General features: G+C 48.4%; 1 protein-coding gene across 2 annotated transcripts in view; it reads right to left on the bottom strand.

Annotated features, from left to right (window-relative positions):
* Positions 1 to 3,712: 3,712 nt before the first annotated feature.
* RPN2 (ribophorin II) overlaps positions 3,713 to 6,147 on the bottom strand; it is a 56,332-nt gene continuing 53,897 nt past the window's right edge. For both annotated transcript variants that reach the window (XM_045084182.1, XM_045084183.1), the window contains one exon: positions 3,713 to 4,041. In XM_045084182.1, coding sequence (XP_044940117.1) covers positions 4,029 to 4,041 — 13 coding nt within the window. In that variant the 3' untranslated portion in view covers positions 3,713 to 4,028. The remainder of the gene's footprint in view (positions 4,042 to 6,147) is intronic.

Raw genomic sequence — 6,147 nt, 5'->3', positions numbered from 1 at the left:
AAAAAAAAGAGGAGTTTGTGTTTGGAACAGTTGAGCAGTTGAGTCTGAGATGCCTCTTAACGGTCCAAGTGAAGAAGCTATGGGGCCACCGGCGTATGTAAGTCTGGAGTTGGAGGGAGACCCAGGCAGCCAGTTGGGTCTTGAAAGTCGGGGGGGTGGGTAGGCGAGATCACCAAAGACTAACAGAAAGTATAGAAAAGAGGTCCAAGGACTTACCCCAGGGAACCCCTACATTTAAAGTTTCACAGAAAGATGAGGAGCCAGTGAAGGAGACTAAGAAGGAGCAGGCAGGGAGATAAGTACAAAAGAAAGGAATTCCAGAAGTCCACCAAAGACAAGGTTTCAAGAACAGAGTGACCCTGGATGCCTGGGTGGCTCAGTGGGGTAAGCCTCTGCTCAGGTCATGATCTCAGGGTCCTGGGATCGAGCCCCTGCATTGGCCTCTGCTCAGCAGGGAGCCTGCTTCCCTTGCCTCTCTTCCTACTTGTGATCTCTCTCTCTCTGCCAAATAAATAAATAAAATCTAAAAAAAAAAAAAAAGTCAAATGCTTAACCGACTGAGCCACCCAGGCACCCCTGGTTTTAAAAAATTTAAAATCAGGGGCACCTGGGTGGCTCAGTGGGTTAAGTAGCTGCCTTCGGCTCAGGTCATGATCTCAGGGTCCTGGGATGGAGTCCCGCATCGGGCTCTCTGCTCAGCAGGGAGCCTGCTTCCCTCTATCTCTCTCTCAGCCTGCCTCTCCATCTACTTGTGATCTCGCTCTGTCAAATAAATAAATAAAATCTTAAAAAAAAAAAAATTTAAAATCACCTGTGCAGCTTGCATTCTATCTCTAGGAGATAGTGCCAGTAGAGAGAATTCTCTTGTTGCAGTTTTGCTGTTAACGGGAGGCAGAGAAAAGAAGCCCCTGACCACAGGTGCCTATGTCAATGATTAGCTTTTTCTCTTTTTTTTTTTTTTTAAGATTTTATTTATTTATTTGACAGGCAGAGACCACAAGTAGGCAGAGAGGCAGGCAGAGAGAGAGGAGGAAGCAGGCTCCCTGCTGAGCAGAGAGCCCGATGCGGGGCTCGATCCCAGGACCCTGGGATCATGACCTGAGCCGAAGGCAGAGGCTTTAACCCACTGAGCCACCCAGGCGCCCCAATGATTAGCTTTTTCTATCCCCGGACCATTTCACCTGGGCCAGATACCTCCACATGTGACCTACCCTATACATGCCTCTCAGGATCCATGGACTTTCAGGGGGTAGGGTGGACGATCAAATTGTTCTCTGTTTTGCTTTGAGTAATGGTTACACCAGTGTCATTATATACAAACATTCAATGAGCTGTACATTTAAGATTTGTGCATTTTGCTCTAACTGAATTAAAAACAACTAGGAAAAGTCAGGATGAGACGTCTGTTTTGATTAAAAGTGCAGGAAGAATCGCAGCAATCTCGAGTTGCAGAAGACCCCCAAGACAGCGATCCCAGTCTCCAGGGACATACAGCGCTGACCTTGGGTCTGGAGGGCAGGTCTCCTGTCTCCTTGCACTAGAGCTGTAAAGCCAGCTTGATTCTTCACAGGGTTTAGACCACCTGCTCTCTCTGGGAGCCCCCAGGGTACCCTCCAGAAAGAATGTCAAGCGTGGGAAAGGCTCTGCAGGGGGCCACTGTGGTGGCTCTGCCAAGGAGGCCATACCAACAGTGAGGGACAAAAGCCCCCTCCAGAGGTGAAGGTTGGCCACTCAGGGCTGGCAGTGCACTTCAGCTGAGAGAGGCCGGCCGGTGGAGAACCTGCTGGATGCTGGACTGGCCATGGCCAGCCCCGAGGCCCCTTCCCTCCCCCCGACCCATCTGCTCATCTCTTTCCTCCACCCTGACAAAAGCAAAAATGGAGGTCTCTCTCAACGTCTAATTAGTTTTTCAGATGAAATAATGACCCCTGGAACCCACTGCTCCTTGTGCTTTTCGAAGGGAATGCAATTATAAAGGGAAAAAACCATGGTGGCGACAATCCCTGCGCTTTAACACTAATGGCATCGTGAAAGACTTCACCCATCCCTACAAAGGGGCTGGGAGCTTCTTGTTCCCATGGGGGTCCTGGGTTTTTTTTTCCCCTAAAGAAATGCTCTAATCAATGGGGGACTTGTCACTTTTAACGATAATCCCTTTTGTATTAACTTCAAGTTCACAAAGAGGCTTCCCGCCCATTGCTCCATTTGCTCCCTCCCACAGCCCTCTGGAGAAAGGCGGTGCAGGGCTGGACTTGCTGGCCTCAGGGAGGTTTGGGAGGTCAGGCACCCTGCTGGGTCCCACCAACCGGCACGGTGGTGTGGGGGTGGGGGGGTTGGGGGGGTTGGGGGGGTTGGGTGCAGCTGGGAACTGACTCCTGATTCCAAGACAGGGCTCTGGTGTGGTTTTAAGACTTCAGGTGCCTCAGTAAATTCAAGCTGGGGAATCGAGTGAATTCAACAATCAAACGCACGCCGTGGACATAGTACAGACTGCTCACTGTGCTCCTCCCAACACACAGGAAGGAACAGTGAGGACCGTATCTACGCTGATCCAACACTGAGTCAAGGAGAAGGGCTGGGCACTTTGGTTGTTTGGGGCATGACCTCCTTTAATCCTTACAAAGCCCTTAGAGGTATTATCCCCATTTTGACTGATGGGAAACTTTACCCTGAGGGGTAAGGAGGGGAACAGGAGAAAACCAAGCCCACATGGTAGTTAAAGCAGTAAAAATAGGTTTCATTCAGGATGACTGTGATAGGGGGGAAAGAGACCTCAATATAGAACCAGGCTCAACTCCAAATACACTGTGGGAAAGTGGGAATTCATAGCCAAGGGGAAGGGTGGGGATCGACGGTTGGAAGGAACTTCTGGCTAAACGGACCTGGACCTGTCGGGACCCTTGCTGAAGACAGGCCAGGGTGGTCAGACGTCACCTGAGGGGCAGTAGAAGGTTCCAGCTGAGTTGGAAAGACTTCAGATCAAAATCATTTCCAACCGCCAATTCAATAAATACTGTAAGAATTACCTGTATTTCAAAAGTTATCTAAATGTATTTATGATGTTTCAACCAATAAAATTAGAGGTGAAGCGCCAGAGTACGTAACTAGGGGCTAATGAGGGAAGGTGTCAAGCGCTGGGCCAAGCACTCCAGATGCACGAAGCTCCTTTAGTTACACAATGTGGGCAAGTTATTATCTCTCATCCACAGAAGAGGCTTAGAGAACTGTAGCCACTGGCCCTGCGTCCCTCAGCCTCAACCATCCTACCAAGTGGTGACAGCAGGCTTGCCTGACACCGGAGTCTATCCATGAACACCACTATTCACTATGACTTCTCTACATAGTATTATACGCCCAGGTGATGGCAGTCCCCGCACAACTTCAAGAGGGGCATTCCTGAGACAGGTGTGTCTGAGTCTAAGAATACTCATGCGGTCAGCCTCCTTTTAAGACAATTCCTTCCCTTCCCCACTTCATGCCAAGCCCAAACTCTCCAGGCAAAAGCAGAAGGGTCTTCAGATACCAACAGGACCCCTTTGCAGACAGAGGGTGCCCCCCGCTGCAGAAGAAAGGATGCTTGCTTTTCCAGGCAATTCGCAGTCCTATTGGGCAAGAGGCAAGCAAGAAGGAACCATAGAAAAAGGCCTGTCCCGACTAAGTCCTCCTGTTACGTGCCCCCAAGCCCTAGAATAAACTCTCAGTCAAGCCTCTGTTCCTGTTATTCTCTTTATTCCAAAACAGATTAATTACAAATTTCAACTTTTCAAATGCAACACCTGGCGGCTAAGTTAGGATTATTCACAGCATCTGGCGAGGGCACCATGCCGAGGAATCGGAGTATCGGGGCTCACAGGTATCCACTCCATGTTGGGGGAAGAGAAAAACAACAAGCCAAAGTATAACCACAATTTCGACCTTTTCCTGTTTAAATAAAGTTTCTTCATTCCTCTTTACAAACTGTGAATTGTTCTTGACTCCTTTTCTTGATATTCATTTCGGCTTTCAGCACTTCCTTCCTTTTTCTGGCACTAGTGTGCTGTTCTGAAAGAAAATGGGGGCAAACACGAAATTACTCAAGGTTTCAATTCAGTTACAGTTCCTAACTGGTGACAACAGAGGGACCAAGGTCCTCTGCCTTCAGTAAGGCCCCACTTATATAGGAGTAATCATTTATCTATTAATTCTATTTATTTATGCCCCATCTCATTTCACAAGCGGTTGTGAGACAGCTGGTTCTAACTACAGCTGATGACAACGTAAGTAAAAAACAATGACACAAGCCTGACAACTAAGAAAGTGGCCAACGGAGCTCTGAGATGAGGGAATTCCAGGCACACCTCTCACAGTGCAAGGCCAAAAAGACAGTGTAAATTTCAAGTAGGGGAAGAAAAAGGAAAGCCTGAAGAATGTTCATCTTTAATCTCCCAGACTCTGGGTCTGCCAAGCAGCACAGGGCCTTTGCGAGCTTGTAAGACGGCATTCTGGCCGTTCAGTACAGAAACCTGCACCACACTCCCGAATGGCTCCTGTCGAGTTCCTGCCAACGTTCAACCTCAGCATCTAAACCAAGAAGGCGACTCAAAAATGGGACTCAGCTCCCAGAAAAATTTTAAGAGGGGACTAAAACCTTTCAATCTCTTTATTCCTTCTTTCCCCAAGGCTGCCCTTCCCTAGACTCGAAGAACGACGGGGAAACACAATCCAGACGGCCACCGTGCACCCAGGAGGATGAAGCAGCAAAAGAGTGTTTCGGCAGCTCTGGCAAGCACAGCACTGCCACACACGCCGTCCCGAGTGGGCCGATACACCCAGTGGGGAGGGCTGACGTGACGGCGCCTCGGTCTTACAGGATGTCAGGCTCCAAGCCAATGCGTCAGTAGTGCTGGGGGACATACACAGGCACAGGACTAACCCTGAGGGCTGAAGGGAGTGCCATAATTCCCTGCCGACATCCAGAGGTTCCCAGGTACACTAAAGTGTGTGTGCTCTGAAATGTCTGTGTGGAAAGGACAGCATGCGTATGAAGGAAGAAGAGCTGAAAGGGGACAGGCTCAAAGCCGCCATCTTGGCTAAGAAGTTATACCCTCTGCCGAGCCTCATCAAATCAATGTCTGTCCTCGGATCAAAAGCAGAGACTTTCCTTTCAAATACTAGGTCCCAACCTCTGGAAGTCCCAAATGTCCCCATGATCAAGCAACGTTCCTTTCTCTCAAGCAGTGTGATTTGGGGTAGCAGCAGCATGAGGGCAGACTATCTAAACAGCAAGAAAAAAAAAATCAATCCAGAGTTATTTTAAACAATTAAAGAGCTCAATATTTAGCAGAAAGGACTAGTTCGAAAGCAAAATCTCAGGGCAACTCTAATTCAGGACAAAACCAACTGGGTATGTCAGGGAATGGGGGTGGGGACAAGGACTGACTACCCAGGGGAAGTTTCTCGAGTGTGGAAATAGGCTATGTCTTGACTGAAGTGGTATTTACATGACTGAGTAAATTTGTCCAGTATATTTTACCAGATATAAATTATACCTCAATTAAACCACCAAAAACAAAACCAAGACAAATGTGCTGAGGATTAGCTATGCCAGCTTATGCTCACACATCAGTGAAAAGACTCTACATCCTATACTTTTGTTGATCTTTCAGATTTGCAGAGAATTAAAAATTAGATGGCTCTGTTGCTTTGGCGGAGAAAGCCAATTCCAAGGCAAGGGATCAGGGAACATAAAAGAAAACTCAAATAGCCTCCCTTCTCTTTGTTGGCCTAGTGCAGGTGTCAGCAAATGATGCCACAAGGGCCAAATGCAGCCCACCACCTGTTTTTGTAAATTAAAGTTTAATGGGAGGCACCTGGGTGGCTCAGTCAGTTAAGCGAGTGACTCTTGGTTTCGGCTCAGGTCACAATCTCAGGGTCATGCGCTCGAGCCCCAAATCCGGCTCCTCGCTCATCATGGAGTCTGCTTGTCCCTCTCCCTCCTCTTCTGCCCCTACCCCAGCTCGTGCACAAGCTCTCTCTCTCTCTCTCAGATAAATAAAATCTTTTGAAACAATAGTTTTATCGGAACACAGCCACACTCCCTTGTTTACACAGTCTACAGCTGCTTTCGAAAAGCAATGGCGGAGCTGAGCAGCTGCAACAGAGGCCATA

Source organism: Mustela putorius, unplaced genomic scaffold (assembly GCF_011764305.1).
Source record: "Mustela putorius furo isolate JIRA1106 unplaced genomic scaffold, ASM1176430v1.1 tig00000743_pilon_pilon_pilon, whole genome shotgun sequence".
Taxonomy (NCBI): Eukaryota; Metazoa; Chordata; class Mammalia; order Carnivora; family Mustelidae; genus Mustela; species Mustela putorius.
The sequence above is the reverse complement of the archived record's forward strand: the minus strand, read 5'-3'. Positions and strand labels throughout refer to the sequence as shown.